General features: G+C 36.6%; 1 protein-coding gene, 1 long non-coding RNA gene and 1 pseudogene across 13 annotated transcripts in view; 2 read left to right on the forward strand and 1 right to left on the reverse strand.

Moving 5' to 3' along the window:
* The first annotated feature begins 34 nt into the window (after positions 1-34).
* Positions 35-4,916, forward strand: LOC120617532 (uncharacterized). Its single transcript, XR_005656936.1, has 3 exons — positions 35-275; positions 1,123-1,200; positions 4,685-4,916. It is a non-coding gene; the product is annotated as an uncharacterized LOC120617532 (long non-coding RNA).
* A 2,367-nt stretch (positions 4,917-7,283) lies between these two features.
* On the reverse strand, positions 7,284-7,402 carry LOC120617871 (uncharacterized; annotated as a pseudogene).
* A 1,390-nt stretch (positions 7,403-8,792) lies between these two features.
* RPS6KC1 (ribosomal protein S6 kinase C1) overlaps positions 8,793-17,751 on the forward strand; it is a 221,827-nt gene continuing 212,868 nt past the window's right edge. For 8 of the 12 annotated variants that reach the window (XM_039881168.1, XM_039881169.1, XM_039881167.1 and 5 more), the window contains exon 1: positions 8,794-9,050. In XM_039881168.1, the coding sequence (XP_039737102.1) occupies positions 8,946-9,050 (105 nt within the window). In that variant the 5' untranslated portion in view covers positions 8,794-8,945. Of the gene's footprint in view, positions 9,051-14,555; positions 14,652-17,751 lie in introns of those variants that run through there. The other 4 variants (XM_039881164.1, XM_039881173.1, XM_039881174.1 and 1 more) reach the window with 4 other exon arrangements.

A 17,751-nucleotide genomic window follows, 5' to 3' on the forward strand; every position in this document is an offset into this window, starting at 1 on the left:
CCAGAATTGCGTTCGAGTAGCATGCGCAGAGCGTGTGAAGCATGGGCAGCCATTTCGGAAGAGGGCAAAGCACCCGCCCTCCGTCTTAAAGAGACACAAAGGAATAAACTGCTGACCAGCTTTAAGGCCTATGGCAGGATACAGTGTGGTTACTGTATGAGAGCTAAGAAGAAAAAAAGAAATATTTTCGCGTATTTTTATAATGTCTTTGGGAGATTCGGAAGGTGGATGCCCAGGTAGGGACATACCTGTCTCTGGGTTCCCATAGAACTGAGGTACGCGGGTTTTTGCAATTAATTTTCCGCAGAGCTCACTTTTAAATGTACCTGTGTGTTGCTTGTATCCATCTCTGTCATATTTGTTACAAGATTCGATACTCTAAATTCTTGGAAAACACTGTTTAAGTGGAGACCCCGCCAAGAGACAGAAGTGAGGAAGAATAAAGTGGAGAGAGTAAAGGGTTCAAGGGTACTGGAAGGCAGGACCGCCGCTTTTATGAGCTTTTGGGAGAACCATGGAGTAATTTCTTGGGAAGGTTCCCCCCCCCTTATGTTAATAAGGCAATCAGATGCATTTGAAAAATACTTTTCCTTTAGTATTAATATCTTCCCCTTATTTGAGATAAATATGTTCTACAAAGCTACTTCCAATACAATTAGTGAATCCTGAACCATTGCTCCTAGAGGAATACAGGGCTAGATTCCCGTGAGCCTCTAGTCACAACACTTTAGTCACCTAAACAATACATAGCCTTGTTTTATGTTTGTTTAAAGATATTTTCTTTAATATGTATTATTGATTCATCAACATTGAATTCACGGCCAATAGCACTATAACTAATGTCTGAAGTTTATCTAACACGTGCATTTTTTTCCATAAGGCACAACTTGCTTTTTATTCTCAAAGTCATATTTTAAGACTTACCCATGTTTAGACCTCTAATTCTGTTTCGTTCATTTTTCAGTGCTGTATAGTATTCCAAACACAAGCCACAATTTATTAATCCTTTATTCTGTTGATACACAATTGTTTATTGTTTTTTGCTATTATTCCTAATCTGCTATGAATATTGTTGTATATCTCTCTGATAATATTTGTGATATTTCTTTATATGTTCCCAAGGGTAAAATTGCGGTGATACAGCTACATCTTTACTACATATTGCCAAATTACTCTCCAAAGTGGTTGTACTTCCACCAGGTGTATGTAAAAATTTCCATTGCTCCAAATACTGATTTTTATTTCTATTTCTAACAAAACTTAAAAATTTTGTGTCTATCCACTTCCTGAATTTTACTAGACTTTAATTTTTCATTAAATATTTTTGCCCATATTATTTTATTTTGTTCCCTCAAAATTAGTCTTTTAGTAAACTCACCAACATATCTATAACAATTTCTTTGCTCTTTGTTGTTTTTCCTTTTAGCAAATGTCTGTGGGTGTTAAAATCTTTTAGTTTTTGTATCACTGATAATATCTTTATTTTGGTTTCTATCTTGAGTGATAATTTGGGGTTTGATATAGTTTGAGGTCCATAGTTATTTTCCATAGTACTTTTGGGATGTTACTCCATTGTGTTCTAACTTTTATTGCTGCTGATTGAAAGGCTGCTCTAGGTCTGAATGTCATTCCTTTGTAGCTAAAGTGTCCTTTCTCCGGTTAATTTTAAGATCTACATTGTATATATGGAATTTTTTTTGTTCATTCTGTGCACTTTCATTCTGAAGATTTTTTGTTGTTGTTCAATTCAGAAAATGCTGACTCCTGATCTCTTTGAATATTGTTTTTCCACCATCTCCTCTATTTATCTTTGTCTGGAATTCCTATTAGGTCACTATTAAAGATGTTGAATTCTTTTTCCTCTTGACTACTTTTAATTACTCCTCTTCTTTCTCCTCTTTTCCTTTTCCTCAACTTCTTCTTTTTTTATTTTTTCCTTACCCAATCTCTCTATGCTAAGGTCTTTGGGTGAATTCTTCAGTTCTTTAAATTTACTATTTTTTTCTTCAACCGAGACCAGTCTGGAGTGCATTTTGTCTAGTGAGTGCTTATTCCAGGATCCCTAGTGTTGTGGCGCGATCAATTCTAAGACCCATGGAGCTAATTGAGATGAATTGTGAACCTTTATTAGCCAGCCGGCAACTGACTCTCTACCACGCAGGATCAGAAGATATCAGCCCCAAGCTTCCAGAGGAGACAGCTTATAAAACTTAAGACCATATCCTGGTGGTCTTCTGAACAAGCAAGCAAGCAGATTACAGAAAGCAGATGCTGGCTGTAAACATCTTATACAAAGACAAATGTTTCTGGGGAACCCTTAGATCAAACAGGGCTGAGCAGGCAGTTTCGTTATCTGCATCCTGGTGGCTGTCAGTGCTTTCCTGGGGGCTGGCGCCTGAAGATATCACTTCCCTGTGACTGATTTATTGGAAAGTTTTTCACTCCTACACCTAGCATATGCTTTTTCACATCAACCTTTTTTTAATATATGCTTGCTTTTATAATTCCTTGTTCTGTTTACCTTTTAACTTTCTCAGAGACTACTAAAAATGCTTATTTAAAACTTATTTTCAGATTGTTCTGTTCATTTCATCTGGGATGAATTTATCTTCTCATTTTTAAATTTTGTTTGTTGCTTTTTTGAGTGCGAATTTCCTCATGTGTTTTGGAATTTTAATGTGCAGACATCCTGATAAGGAGATTTGTTTTTCTTTTCTCTCTCTCTATTAACTCTGTCTTGGTTGCTTCCATTACCCCACAAGGGACTCCCAGACTATAACCAGAGCTTATATTGGTGGCTAAGGTCTATCTACCAATGCTGTTGAGAGATATTGCAAATCCAGTCTCTGAGCTAAAGGACAGCTTGATCCAAGTCCTGGACATGAAACTGTCGCTTTTCTCCTGCCTCTCTAGGCCATGGTTCTGGAAGCAGTTTTTATAGTTCTTTACAACATTTTTTTCAACGGGTGAAAAAACTCTTGGTTTCGGCAGTGAGCCTGAATCCATCTCTTCCCTTTCTTGGGAGAACTTTTGGTCCTTATTAGCTAGCAGGAGCAAAATTCCTGGATGGGGAGCCCTGCAGTCCTCAACTTTGGTGTTTCTGGGCCTCACAGAGGTTTATATTGGTTTTGAGGATGATAGTGTTTCTTGTTTTATCTTGTTTCTTAATTTTTCTTGTTACATTTATCTCTCATTGCTATGTGTTTAAAGCAGAGAACATCTTCAGTGCAAGAACTTATAAGATATCTCAGCGGGAAATACAAATATATTGTATTACATAATGTCCTGAAACAATTTCTTTATAAGTTCAAAATCTGTGGCTCAGGAATCATAAGGACATTGAGATTCAGTGTAGCACAGGAAATGGGAAGACTCTTAAGAGTCAAATAGACCTGGGTTTTAACACAGACTCTGACACTTCTCAGCTATGACATTGGCAAATAGATCACCTCTTTGATTGTGCTTACTTCATCTTTAAAAATAGAGATAATAGTACTATTGAAATATTGTGAGGATTAAATAAAATGATAACTGCGAGGTATCTAAGACACAGAAAAGCAGAAATGTTTTTTTTTTTTGCATCAACTTTGTGCAAAACAAACTGGAACACATGTAATTGACTAAATAAACTGTGATTTACTGAGTAAATAATACACTTATAAAAGAACTTTATGCAGACCCTTTGGGAAACTGTCAGAGGAAATTAAAAACAAGATAAAAATGTTATAAAATTAAATGAAAAGTAATATAGATTCAATATATATGGTTTCCATCGATACTGTCAGGATTTTTAGCTGAGAATGGGTATGCTAATATATAATAATCTATTTTGAACTATTGATATAAATTTCTCTTATTCTTCAAGAAACTTTGTATCCTTTGTTAATGAAAACCTCCCAATTAACGAAGTTACATAATCATATATGTATGTACATGACATTTATATATAAATATGGGGTATAAAAATTATTTTTGCCCTTTTGCTCTTAAAAAACAGGATTTGGCAACATGTAGATTGCAAGGAGAAACTAAAAAATAAAGATTAAGAATCCAAATTTAAAATGCCTCTCAACTCCCACACGTTCTTATATTTCACTCTCGACCTCCGAATTCTGGAAATGTTTCTGTATAACCTACCAACTCTCACAATAAAAATATCCCAGGTTGTCATGGTGACATAGTTCTTTTTTTTTTCCCCCCTGTAGAACCTGTAGTCTGATGCAGTGGTTTCCTAATTCCTTATGGTTGTAGAATCTTTCCTTTTCTTCCTACTGTTTCTCAGTTTTCCAGCCTAATACTACATCTGAGCCTGCCAGAGAGGTGGCAAATTAAAGCTTTAATTAGGAATAAGGCAGATTTAATTAGTAGTCTTTTAATAGTCAGTAGATCAGTCTGGAAAGCTATGAAGTCCTCCATGAATATATGTTCTGTAGTAGTTCTTGAAAAAAAATTACAGCATTCAGTCCTTTCTATAATTTCTCATTTATTTCTTACCCTGTATGGGCTGATTAAATGAAGAACTCTTGAGTCCAGGCTTTTAAAACAGAGGTGCAATATAAACAAAAGTCAGGATATAAACTTCAGGTTAGCCCTTCTCTTCCCTCTACTTCTAAACTTTTTCTTATCCCCATCTCTAAACTCACTTCTGACGAATGATCTTGCTGCCTGGCTTGGTCTGTTTTAGGGCTCTGAGAGTTGTCTTTTGGGGAAGGTATTCAAGAGCAAGTACAGATCTCAGCAGGGGTTTCTTGGACACAGAGGGGAATGAAGAAATGGAACAGCAAAGGAAAGCACGAGAAAGCTGCATGTAAGAAAGAACAACATGCTCTTTGTGGTTGTCTATACCTATTTGAGAAGAGAAACCATGTCTTATGTTGGTCTGCACATAGAATAAATAAATGGCTATTTGGTGGTAACTTTATCTTGTATTGTGACTTTGCCCATGCCCCAACTAGGCATTAGTTGGAAGCAATATATGTCCTTCGTGAAAACTAACATCAAAGTCTAAGGTATGTATCACTCTATTCTCTTTAATGAATCTTTAGTTCATAAATAGTTATCCAGAAGTCTGGGATCCTAGAGGTCTAAAAAAGATTTAAGGGAATCTTTGAGCTATTATGATATTTTTAAAAATCTAGTAGAAATTGGAGGAAAGCCTGCAACAAGCAAAGGTTTACCAAAACCTCAAGTTTCTTTGCTTTTGACTGATAGTGCATATGAGTCTAATATGGGTACATTCGTTACTTCATTCTGGTCAGAAGCTGAGATCAGATGTCAATGACTTTGTTGAATAAGATAAAAAAATAATTATAACTTAATATATTTACTTGGATTGGTAGGAAAAAATCTTTAGAGCCTGAGTTCATGCATTCAGCAAATATATACCTCTTATCTTCCAGCCACTGAGACAGATACTGAGGATAGGAATACAAAGGAAAAATAGTCCCTGTGAGCCTTTAAAGAACTCACAGTATAGTGGGATAAAAACATATCAGTACTAAATTAGCCTACATAACATTGCTTGCCCCAGAATAGGCGCTGTAGTTCAGATGTGGAACAGAGGCGTGGGAGCAGAGAGGAAGGAGCACCTAATTCTCCTCGACTTCTTCTCCAAGAAGTTGGCGGCTGTGAAAGAGGGCTGCAGAGAGACATTAGTCCTTGAGTGAGCTGATTCTTGAAGGCTTGGTTTGGGGTGGTGTGAGATGGGGATTTCAAAAGAAACTGATGGTTTGGAGATCTGGAGGTGAGAAATTGCAAAGTGTTTGGCTGAAACCCAGAGAAATGAGACTGAAAGCTGAGCAGGGACCAGACATGTCATAAAAACTATGACAGAGAAATCATGGCAACAGGACACCCTGAAGAATTGTACAGAGAAGTGACATAATGACATATACTTTTAAATGGAAACTTTTAATGAGACCACCATAAAGAATTTATTGGAGGCTAGGAAGACCAGGGTAGTTTTTATTTCCTTATATTTTTAAAAAACTTATTGTGGTTCATGTACACACTATAAAGTGCATAAATCTTAAATGTTTAGCTTGATAAATGTTTTCATATGTACGCACTTATATAACCACTAACCAGATTGTGAACTGTTCCAGCATCCCAGAGGGTCATGTGCTTCCCAGGCAATATCCATTGTATCTACCACTCCCCACCTCACATGCTATGGAGAGCCACTATTCTGACTTTGGTCACCATAGATTACTTTTAATTGTTCTTGACTTTATATAAATGGAATCATAGAGTATGTAGTCTTACATCTGGCTTCTTATATTCAACATTATGTAAGATTCATCCTTGTTGATGTGTAGCAGTTCATTCTTTTTAGTTGTTCTGTATATTCATTATGATTTTATAACACATTTAACTTATTCATGTTACTGCTGATTGACACTTGGGTTTTGTCAAATTTTTGGACCTTATGAATAATAGTGCTCAGAACTTTCTTATGTGTCTTTTTTTATTGGATATATCCACTTACTTTTCTTGAGTGTATATCCAGGATTGAAATTGTTATTATCAGAAATTTTACTTTTAATCATTCTGGTACCACGGTCTGTTAGGGGGGCTTTTGGATCATTTTCATTTTAAGGCTTTATTATGAATTAGGCTGCTATATAAGTATTCACATATAGATCTTTATATGGACATATATTTTCATTCCTCTTGGGTAAAGTACCTAGGAGTGAGGTTGCTGGCTCATCTGGTAAGCATATGTTCATAAGAAACTGCTGAACTGTTTCCCAGTATGGCTATATCATTTTGAATTCTCACTGGCAGTCTATGAAAGTTCCAGTTGCTCCTGTCCTTGTCAACATGGGGTGGTGTCAGTTTTTAAATTTTTAGCCATTGTTGTAATTCTAAAGTGATATGTTATTGTACTTTTTTAAAAATTGAGATAAAATTCATATAACATAAAATTCACCATTTTAACCATTTTAAAGTGTACAATCAGGGGTTTTTATTATGTTTTCAAGAGTGTGCAATCATCACCACTATCTAATCACCAGTTCAGTAGTTTTACTCGTTATTCAAATTTTCTCTGTTTTTCTTTTTTTTTGAGCCAGTTTTGGTTTTGGCTTCAGCCAGTTTAGACATGCTTTCCTTTAGCTCTTTGAACATACTTATAATAGGTTATTTAAAGTTTTTGTCCAGTAAATACCAACATTTGGGATTTCTCATGGACATGTTTTAATTGATTTTTTTCCCCCTATGTATGGGCCATACTTTCTTGTTTTGTAGGATGCCTCATAATTTTTTTTATTATTTATTATTTATACCTACAGCACCTGGTCTTCCTAGGTGGTCTCCCATCCAAGTACTAATCAGGCCCGACCCTGCTTAGCTTCTGAGATCAGACGGAATTGGGCTTGTTCAGGGTGACATGGCCGTAGACCATGGACTGTGGCTCCACTGGGGCGTGAACCCAGGACCTTCTGCGTGTAAAGCAGATGTGCTAACAGCTATGCTATGGAACCACATCCTTTTTTTTTTGTTGTTGAAAACTGGACATTTTGAATATTATGACAACTCTTGAAATCAAATTCTCTTCTGTTCCCAGAGTTCACTGTTACTGTTTGGATAATTCCTACCTTTCTTTCAAGATTCATCCATAGTTTCCCCTCTATCAGAAAACCTTAGCTAATCTTCCATTCTGAATTAGATGTGCTCTATAGCTCTCCACATATACATATGTCATGGTACTTGTCATGATATACTTTAATTGTCCTGTTTTTTTCCTACTGGATGGCACTTGAGAGCAGGAACTCTTTAAGTCCAATGCCTAATTAACATGATGTCTGGCACATAGTAGGTAATGAATTCAAGTTTAATAAATGAGTGATAGATTTAGGCATATGTAGGCTGAGAAAAAGGAACCAGTGGTGAGGAAGAGATTACAGGTACAGAAAGCAGATGTCGTCGATGAAACAATGTCTGCCAAAGAGGGTTTAGGTGCAGAGATGGAGTGATTAGTCTTAAAAATGCGGAAGGACTATGTCTGCATCTCAGATGGGAATAGAAATGTGAGAAGATGGAAGGATTGTTACTAAGGGCTCTTTTTTTCCCCTGTAAAGAAATGTGGGCTAGGGGCAAACAGTAGGCAGGCAAGACCAAGAGGAATGGAGGATTGAAGAAAATGGCAAAGACTTGGAATGACTTTTATAGGGAATGAGAAAAACTCCCGGGATCAGGAAAGGTAAAGGAGTTACCAAGAAGTGGATAAGCAATCAATTGAAACGGGAAACTCTAATCTTCATAGTAGCTTTGAAGTCGTTTGACTTTTTTTTTTTTCCCCATCTCGACTCAGGCTCTCATTTTGGAATGTGAGGGAATGAATTTTAAGATTGATGTAGTGTTGGGGCTTGTTGGGTAGAAAGACAGGAACACAGATGGACGGGATTAGAAAGAAGGGTTATGTCTGCGAGAGTGCAGATGTTGTATTTAAAATGATAGATCGCAAGTAGGGAAAGAAAGAAGATGCTCGGCAAGGGTATCCTTCCATCCCTTTACAACTCCAAATAAGTGTATTCAAGGGCTGGGCAGCGGTGTGGAGGACCAAGCTCTCACCGGTGTGTAGTGGCCATTACGGCTGTCAGAAAATACAGAAGTAAGGGAGCTAGTGCACAAGGAGACTGAGATGTCTCAGTTCTCCGCAGTAAGGAGAGTGGCGGTGCAACCACCTGGCGCTCGCTGACTCGCAAAGCCCAGGGCTGGATGCTGGTCAGAATATAAATGAAGTCTCCGTCCCGCAGGATGCGCGATGCGGCCTGACCCGGAAGCTTCTCTGCCGACCCGGAAGTAGAGCTGTGCGCCGGAGGCGCCGCGGCGGAGGCGCCACACCTTCAGCGCTTTGCCTCCTCTTGGGGATCCCGGAGAGCTGCGGAGCCGGGTTGCCCTAATGGTCCCCGGCAGGCGGCTGCGGCAGAGGTGGCGGGAGGATGACCTCTCCCTGGGAGCGGGGTGCCGACCTGGCCCGGTTCTACACTGTCACCGAGCCCCAGCGACACCCGAGGGGTTACACGGTGTATAAGGTCACCGCCCGGGTGAGTGCCGGTGTCGGGCGGGGGTAGGAGCCTGAACTGGAACTTGAGGGGCTGGGGTGGGGACCCTGTGGCGGAGGTACCTGCCCGCGGGTCACAGCCGAGGGTGGGACTGGATGGGCCTCCTGCTGGTATATGGATCGGACGTGGGGACTTCAGGAAGGCGGAGGTGGGGACTGAATGTAGGATGCGCGGGACTCCACTGGAGAAGGTTGCGGTAGTGTCCCCCCATTCCAGGGTGGGGCAGAGATTGATGGTTTTCAATTGATGACTCAGCCCCCATCCCATTTGGACTTTCTCTTCTGAGGCTGAAATTTGCAGAAGTGGTTTTGCTTGCTTCCGAGGTATAATACAGATTAAAGAAATAATTTATGTGTTATTTATGTAATGGATGATATTTCTTCTCTCGATTATTTTTACAGCGTCAGTTTTGCTCTGAGGCAGACAGATTCTAGAGAAGGATGTCAGTGTTATGGCCACCAGCCTACAACTTTTTTCTGTCTGTCTTTTTTGCTTTTGAGGTTTTCGTGGTTTACAGGAGACATGAGAAGTTCTGTTGAAGGTGTCTTGTGTGAGTTGTCTTGAGGGCACATTTAAAAGTTGTGAGTCTCCTTTACATCAATTAACCGGTCCAGTTTTTAGTACCTACTTGTTTATTTTTCATTGCTCTTGCTCCTTTTTAGGAGAGTTTGCAACTCCCTTCTTGAAAATAAGAATAATAAAATTAAATAAGTCTATATGTATATAATGTATGTATGAGTATGTATGTATATTAGGCATTTTGTACATATCACCCATTTTAATCTTAATCTTGATGAGGAAACAGGTTCAAGGAAGTTTTGTAACTTGCTGGATTTTACATTGCAAGGGAGTAGCACGTCTGGGAATTGAGGCCACTTTTGCTTAACTCCAAATTATATAAAAAGTTAAGAATTAACTTTACCACTATTATTAATTGTTAAAAAGGAGATGTGTAGATAGTAATAAATAATACAGTATACATTTGGAGGATGTAGTAAATCGTGTGTGATAGAGGGCTGAGGAAGTAGGCCTTGAGAAGAACCTTACAGGTTAAGTAGATTTAGAGAAGCAGAATTTTGGGCATGGGAGTGGCACAAGATTTATGGAAATAGTGCAAAATTGAGCCAAACGTGAGAAGATGTGATGAATAAGTTTGTTTAAAGAGTTAGACCAGGGAAAGCTGGATCTTCGGGTGGGGTAAGTGTCGGAATTAGAGTCCGGCAGGAAGTGGGATCGGTGAAGATAAGTACTAGTTTTGGATTAGGACTTGTTTTCTCACTTCTTTAAAAGAAGGATGTGGTGGCCATTAGCCTTTGGTTCTGGCACGGGGCTGGGAATGGCCTACTCCAACTGTCAGCATGATTTCCAGGCACAATACCTTTGACATATCTGGAAAATATGTCAAAGAACAAGAGCAGTGACTTACACCTGAGAACATCCCAGTGGGAGGAAAGGAGAAATCGTGTTTATTCCTCAGGAATACTCAAATGCCGTGGAGTAAGCTGACATTCTTCTGTACCAATGTTATCAGCAGTGCTTGGTATTTGAAACCAAGTCTGTTTCTTGTTTTTTATTTTCTGTCTGGAATTTGCAAGGAGGTGGTCTTAAAAGAAATAAATTAAACAAAAATAGGCACAAAAAAAAAAAAAAAAAGTTAGACCAGGCGTGGCTATTGCGGAGGAGACAAGAGGGCAGTTTGCTACTCCCTGTTTGCAGATGAGGTTGTTATATAGGTGTAGTGTTAGTTTCAGGTTGTGTAAGAAATTTTTTCAAGATTAAGGGGCCCTTATGCCACTCTTGAAAGCTTTGTAATCATTGGGCCCTTCAAAAATCTAGACTTAGTTTCCTAACACAATTAATGGAATTAGAACAGTTTTCAACATACATAATGTTTCCCTCATAGCACCTTGTTCATCCCTTCTTATAACATTTGCCACAATTTTGCTATATTATCTGTTTATATGTCTATGTCTCTAGTAGATTTAGAGCAAGTGTCTATCATTGACATTTATTTATTTTTATAACACCTAAGGCAGTGGTGCATGGCACATAGTGTCTAAAAAACATTGTTGAATATTTTCCTCTCCATTCTAAGCGATATGCCCAATAAATGTTTAGTTCCAGGCACTAAGTGCTATGAAGGATACAGGCTGAAAAAAGTATGGACTTTCCTTTCAAGGATACTCATAGTAGAAGAGAGTTTACTGCACTTAAAGGAGTACAGTATAAGACAGAAAGCACCATAGGAGACTAGAGGAAAGAGCTGTGGGATTTCAGAAGACAGAGATTGCTTCTGGTGCAAGGAACATGTACCTATTAAGATAGATGTGAAAGATGGGAAGAATCCAGACAGGTGGGATAAAAGGAGAGGGCATCATATATGGCGGGGTATGTAGAGGGGAGAGAACCCATAAAGGCTTGAAGGTATACATGTGTGTGGAATTTGAATAGGAAACACTGAGTATGATAATTACTTGTATTCTTACTTTACAGAAGAAAAGGTTAACCCAATTCAGATCTTAAATATCTTTTCTTAAGCTGTGAACTACTTACTGAAGTTTTTATGACAGCATAAGTTAGAACATAAAGTAGCACATTGTATTAGAACTAATCAAATCCATATAATATACATGCTGTGTATTGCTGTAGTTGTAGGAACTTGAAAAGTGCTTACACTGCCATTTTTCTCTTTGTAAATGTTTATGCCCTCATTTATTGCTTATGTTACAGATTTTAAGTTTAAGATTTGAGGGTCAGCATGGATATATACTTAAAAATAACTGTACTTTATATCATAAAACAAGTAAGATATTGTTTTTTTAAGACTTAAGGAGAAAAACATCTTTCCTCAGGAGAATTAACCAGGTAAGTAGTACTCTCCTGAGAGAACTTCATGATACAAATTAGGAGTCTTCTCTATGTTTCTTAATAGTGATTTACTTTTAACTTTAAGGAATAATCTCTATTTTCTTGATCCTTGCAGAGTTCTTTATGGAGGAGTAGAATTAGAATCATTGGAAGTACCATTGTTACATTTTGGATAGCATAGGAGCTCATTCTTCTTAAATATCCTTTATACTTTTTGTTTTTCCCCCACAGTTCTGTGTAACCTGGCAGGTTTAGATAACCTTGTGGCCAGTTACAGGCTTATTGAACTCTATGTTCCTTATTAATTTTTATTTAGAATAAGTACCTCTATTCAGAATTGGAAAATTCTTTTATAGATTTCCTATGAGTCTTTGGTTGAACCAATGGCAGTTTTGGTTGTTTTATCACTCTGAGTTTACAAAATTCTCATATTGTTACATAGATTTCTCAAAGTTAAGTCAATGGTAATTCTTGCCTTTATTCTTACCATTAGTGTGGAAAGCAAAAGATGTGCCTTTATTTAAAAGACAATGTTGCCTTATGGCTTTATTTTGTTTATATGGGCATAATTTATATACAATAAAATTCACCAATTTTAAGTGTACAGTTTGATGAGTTTGGACAGATATATATACACGTGTGTGTGTGTGTGTACATATATATGTATACTTGTATAACCACCACCGCAGTTATCACTGCAGAAGATTTTCCATATTCCTTTGTATTCAGTCCCCTCTTCACCCCCTGTCCTTAGACAACCACTGGTTAGCTTTCTGTTATAGACTAGGTTGTATTTTCTAGAGTTTCATATAATTGAAAAAAAATTTTTTTGATCTGGCTTCTTTAACTCAGCATAATTATTTGAGATTAATCTTGTTGCGTGTTTTTATTCTCTTTTATTGCTGACCAGAATTCCATTGTATGGTTATACCACGATTAATTCACCCGTTGATGGACAGTTAGGTTGTTTCCAGTTTTTGGCTATTATGAATACAGCTATTATGAACATTTGTATGCAAGTCTTTGTATGGCCATGTGTTTTCATTTCTCTTGATAGCACATAGCCTTGTTTACTGTAGCTTTATACTAAGTCTTGAAATCATATAGCCAAAAATTTTGGCTATTCTAGATTGTTTACATTTTCACATAAAGTTTAGAATCATCAAGTTCTGTAAACATGCCTACCTAGATTTTGATTGAGATTACATAGAGAATGCTGATCAATTCAGAATGGTATCTTAACGATAGAGTCTTCTGATCCATGAACATTTATCTTCTATTTATTCAGCTCTTAATTTTTCTGAGCAATGTTTTCTAGTTTTCAGTGTGCAGGTCTTACACATACTTAAAGTAATTTGGGTTTGTTTTCAAAGTTTGAGAATACAGAAGTCCTCATTTGGCATAGTTAATACTTGTTGAGTTATAATAGTAAAAACACTTATCTGGTGCTTTCTATGAGTCAAGCACTGTTCTAAGCACTTAAGGTTTTTCACTGCAATCCAATGAGCAGGTGCTATTATTTTTCTTACATTATCAATGAGGAAATTCAGGCACAGGGAGATTAAGTAACTTACCCTGGATCATATAGCTAGCAAGTGGTAGAGTCTGGATTTGAACCCAGATTGCCTGGCCCCAGTCATAGTGCTTTTAATCCTAGTGCTATGCTGCTGAATACCTATATTATTTCATTAGATGATGTAGGTGTTATACAGGGATACCTGTTTGTTCTCATGGGGTCTTACTATAGTTTGGCAAAGGCGATAGATATATGAGTAATACAATGACTATGATGATGTGAACAAAGGGGAGCGAGGGAAGAAGTACACAGCTTGACTTGTGTTGAAAACTGCCATTTCCAGGGATTCAAATGGAAACACTATTTTACAGCTTGGAGGGAACTGACCATATTCTTGTGTGACCTATTGTGCTTGGGAAAGGAATTATTTGTAGTTTCCCAGGTATTCTGTATACTATGTTCTCCCATTTTTTTCTGTTAGATGCTGCTTCCTCTGTTGGAATGCTCTTCCCTTTTGTCTTGGCAATCCTTGCTCATCTCAAGGTCAGCTCCAGGAATCCTTTTTTAGGTGTGAATTATGTATTCCTCCATTAGAGCCTTTATCATATTTTACTTGATTGTCTCCTCATCTGAGTTCAGACTCTTTCTTTTTAACTTTGTATTCTTGGTGCCTAGCACAGAGCCCGGACTATACTAGGGACTTGAGAGAAGGCTGGAAATAGGCAGTACTTTTCTTTTTAAATGTTATTTTAAAAATTAACATACCATAATTGATTTTTTGTTATGTAATTCTATGAATCTTAACACATGTACAAATTTATATATCCACCACCATCATCAGGAAACAGCAGTTCCATCATCTCAAAAAGACTCCCTCATGCCATCCCTTTTTCACACTTCTCTCCCTTACTTCTTAGCCCCTGGCAACCACTGATCTATTCCCTACCACTATACTTCTGTCCTTTTAGAGTATTACATTAATAGAATTGCATGGTATTTAACCTTTTGAGATTGTCTTTTGCCCATTTTTTTATTGGGTTGGTTTTCTTACTGTTGATTTTTTTTTTTTTAACAGCAGAAAGGAAAAGCTTTATTAGAAAGGAAAGTACACTTCCAGATGTGGAAGCGGGCCGGAGCAAGAGAAGCGTGGCTCAAAAGGCCTACTGTTGAGTTTTGAGAATTGTTTATCTGTTCTGGCTGTAAGTGTTTTGTCAGATAATGTGATTTGCAAACATTTTCTCCAAATATGTAGCATACCTTTTAATTTTATTAACAGTCACTTTTGCAGAGCAAAATATTTTTACTTTGGTGAATTTCAGTGGACCATTTTTTCTTTTATGGAATGTGCTTTTAGTGTCATGTCTAAAAACTCTTTATTAGGCCCAGGTCACAAATTTTCTCCCAATGATTTCTTCTCTGTGTTTTATTTTGGATTCTGTTTAGCTATATGACCCATTTTGAGTTTATTTTTGTATAAGGTGTGAGATTTAGGAAGAGGTTCATTTTTTTTGTATGCGGATGTGCAGTTGTAACAAAACACCATTTGTTCAAGAAACTAGCCTTCATTGAATTGCCTTTGCATTCTGTATGTTGGCCACATATGTATAGATCTGTTTCTGGATTCTCTATTTTGTTCCATACCACACTGTCTTAATTATTGTAGTTTTATAAGTCTTAAAATTAGAAATCACAAAAATATGATTTTTTTCAACTTTATTCTTTTTCAGAAAACGGTTTTGACTGTTTTAGTCCCTTTGCTTTTCCATATAAATTTTAGAATCAGCTTATCTGTATCTATAGGAAATCTTGATGGGATTTTGATAAGAATTGCATTAAATCTATAGGTCATTTTGGAGGAGAATTGACATCTTTACTATATTGAATCTTCAAATCTATAAGCAATATGTCTTGCCATTTAGGTAGTCTTTGATAACTTTTATCAGCATTTTATAGTTTTCAGTATACAGATTTTGTACATGTTTTGTTAGATTTATTCCTTAGTATTTCTTCTTTTTGTAGCTGTCGTAAATAGTGTGTGCTTTTTTTAAATTTAGTTTTCAATTTTTTTATTGTTAGTATAAAGCAGTTTCGTTCATTTTTGTGTTGCCATTCTTTCCTGTTCACAGGAAAGTTCATCCTGTGAACTTTCCAGGGTGACTTATTAGTTCTAGGAGTTTTGGTAGGTAGAGTTCTTGTTGTTTTCTACATAGACAATCCATGTTGTCTAGCAACAGAGATAGTTTTATTTCTTCCTTCCAATCTGTATGTCTTTTCTTTTTCTTGCCTTATTGCACTGGCTAGGACTTACAGTACAGTGCTGAATAGAAGTGGTGAGAATGGACATCCTTGCCTTGTTCTTCATCTTAGGAGGAAAGCATTTAGATTTTTACCCTTGAGTGTGATAGTCATTGTGGTTTTGTATTTAAGTGTCAGCATGTTGTAATTTTTAGTTTTGTTAGCTTTTTATTTTGAAAATATAATGAATACTTCAAGTAATAATTTAAGTCACTTTAAAGAAATACAAGAACCCACTGAATTTTAACCCTTAACCTCTTACATATTCCAAATGGTGAGCATTAAAACAGTAAGAATTAGTTGTTAAAACAGTAGGTCTAGGAAGATTTCTTGAAGAAATACTTGGTTTTGGCTTAATCTGGAGATATTTTCAGCAAATAGAGTAATCATGGTGGTAGGGAAGGAGATTAGTTTGTTGTAAAATATATTTATGCTTAAAAATTTTGAAAAATGATGGCTCTCAAGTTCAGTTTTTCCTCAGATTCTTGTTTTATTCTACTTTCTTTGTTTTTGACTCTTAGTAATGTTTTGTGGAAGATTATCTCACACACCAAAAATTTTAGTGAGTGGGTTTTAAAAAATTTATTTTTTCATCTTGTTTATTGACACCTTGGATGCCCAGATATTAATATTTTGTGTTAAACTGCAAACCTCTTTTTTAACATTAAGGATTTTGATTTTCTTGAACTTTGATTGGAAGATAGTTTATCTTAGAGTGGTGCTGTACTAATTGGTAAAATTTTAAGTGAGAAAACAACTTCAGCAAACATTTTTTGAGTATCTAGAGGTAACTTACTGTTAATAGCTTCTTGAGATTTTGGAATTTTAATAACGTAGAAAGCAGCAGTTCCTTACTTTCAATGTATTACTTTTGTAAAAATTATTAGAAAGTTAAATGTCTAAAACATGTCCCATTGACTTATCTAATCTAATGTGGAAGTTCTTTCACTCCATAGAACTAAAAATTGGAGAATGTCTAATTATAGTTTGTGCAGGTGCTGCCTCTTGGGTCCAGGCTACCTGGCTGGTGGGTGATAGCCAACCCAAATAGTCTTGCCAACCAGTGACACCTGCAGCTCTGCAGGGAAAAGAGGGAGAGAGGAGCTGAGAGGCAGGTGATGGGGTGGGAGGGAGGTTGAGTTTGGTAAAGGGACTCTTGCCTTTGTGAGCTGGGTGCTTTTAGGTACCTATACTTCTTGCCAGAGTTGTTTGTATGAATGCAGTTTAAAGGTGCCAATATATTTATATAAAAGTAGAGATTTTATGAAAGTCAAATGTCTAAAAGTAAGGATTGCATGTATTATGTTGATGAATGTGCCATTTGCTTTACCTAATCACCACAATGGGAAGTGTTCAGTATAGAACATTTTTGTATATCCTATTATGCCTGTCCTACATTTGTACAGTGGTATCTTTGAGAAATGAAGAGTAAGCATGTTCCTTTTTTTGCATGTTTGACTATTTGTATCTCGACACTTAGTTTTAAAAAAAATACGTTACTTTTGTAAACACATTATCCTCTTAGCTTTACAACTAAACTAGCAGCTTAACACTAATAGTGAAGTAGCCATCAGAAGACAACATGATAAATTGCTCATAAAAGTACTTTCTTCAATGTATATACTTGTTTCTAAAGGGACTTATTTTATGATCTTTTTTTGTAGGAAATATAAAGTTAGATTTGAATAATTTTTATAGTTGTTTTCCAGTACCTATCTCTTAATCTTAAAACAATTTTTTTGTGTATATCTGAGTTAAGAGGGTGATTTCAAATCATTATTATAATGGTAATTAGATAAAGAATGCTTTTGACTTGATTTTTAAGGAAACTTAGTGATATTTATTAAGTAGATAAAATAAGCACACTGGAGAGGGTTTAGAGGACTCAACGACAGTATAATCTGTTAATTATTGTGGGCTTGCGCTAGGCTAAGCCATAACATCTGGTCTTTGTTTTAAAGATAGGTAAGAGAGCTCTTTTTTTTAAAAATTTTCAATTATAGT

Source organism: Pteropus medius, unplaced genomic scaffold (genome assembly GCF_902729225.1).
Source record: "Pteropus medius unplaced genomic scaffold, Ma_sr-lr_union100, whole genome shotgun sequence".
In the NCBI taxonomy this organism is placed as follows: domain Eukaryota; kingdom Metazoa; phylum Chordata; class Mammalia; order Chiroptera; family Pteropodidae; genus Pteropus; species Pteropus medius.